At 34.6% G+C, this 1,219-nt stretch overlaps 1 protein-coding gene across 1 annotated transcript in view; it reads right to left on the bottom strand.

Annotated features, from left to right (window-relative positions):
* Positions 1–52: 52 nt before the first annotated feature.
* The window catches only part of CSUI_005773 (uncharacterized protein), a gene marked incomplete at both ends in the record, with an annotated part of 1,398 nt that continues 231 nt past the window's right edge, over positions 53–1,219 (bottom strand). The window contains one exon of the mRNA XM_068065943.1: positions 53–189. Within this exon, the coding sequence (XP_067922080.1) occupies positions 55–189 (135 nt within the window). The remainder of the gene's footprint in view (positions 190–1,219) is intronic.

The raw sequence follows: 1,219 nt of genomic DNA, 5'->3' as shown, positions 1-1,219 counted from the left end.
TTCTTTTCTTCTTCTTTTCGTTGTTTCTCTTTGTGTCTTTTCTTTGCCTTTCTCTTTTCCTTTTCTTTCTCTATTTACCTCATCCTTGGAGCCGCCGCTTCCAGAGTGCCGCGGCTGATCGAGGGAGGGCGTGCCTGTCGCTTCAAGAGGGATGTCTGCCTGGACTGACTTATCGAAACTCTCCACTACCTACAAGCAAAGAAATGCAAAAGAAAGAAAGAAAGAGAGAAAAAGAGAAATAGAGATAGAGACAGAGAGAAAGAGAAAGAGAGAAAGAGAAAGAGAGAGGGATATCATTATCTACGCGTGAAAGAAAAAAGAGCTGGAAAAGAAAAAACACAGTCATACCGATCTACAGTAGGTAGGGATAGATTGAAGATAGATTAAAGATAGATAGATAGATAGATTAAAGATAGATAGATAGATAGATAGATTAAAGATAGATAGATAGATAAAAGATAGATAGATAGATAGATACAGATGAAAGCACGAACCAGACAGATGGGGGACGTCCATGAGTTAAATCTCAGACACGAGCATACATAGAGAGATAGATATAATACACACAGGGAGATATAAATGATATACACGTAGGTGATATATAGACATATATAGATATTTATATATATAGATATATATAGCCACGCACATACACGTATACAGAAGGAAAGACATGTCTGTACAAATAGATTTGCAGACACACGTAAATACACATAGATGTACCTACAAGAAAGAATCCAAGCCGGGACATATTTACCATATATGTATACATAGAAATGCAGCTGCATGTATATGGGTATATATATATGTATATGGGTATATATATATGTATATGGGTATATATATATATATATGTGTAGATGTGTATAGGTATACGGTAGATGTACTCAGTGTGAAACGCCGTCCCTACGGCATCTCCCCACTGCTTCCGTTTGAAGACTCTCACTAGCCATACACATACCCACATATATATACACATGCATATATATACATATACATATACATATATATATGTATGTATACGTACATATATATGCATATATATAAGATGCTGACGTTCTTTTTTTGATGTGTTGTATGTATACTTCTATGTATGTAAACACGTAGTTACACATACATAGATAGATATAGAGATATAGACATAGATAGGTATGGAGATATAGACATAGATAGATATAGAGATATAGACATAGATAGGTATAGATATAGATAGATATAG

This window comes from Cystoisospora suis (assembly GCF_002600585.1).
Source record: "Cystoisospora suis strain Wien I chromosome Unknown contig_2801, whole genome shotgun sequence".
NCBI lineage: Eukaryota > Apicomplexa > Conoidasida > Eucoccidiorida > Sarcocystidae > Cystoisospora > Cystoisospora suis.
Note: the sequence above shows the minus strand (reverse complement) of the source record. Positions and strands in the feature narration are given on the sequence as shown.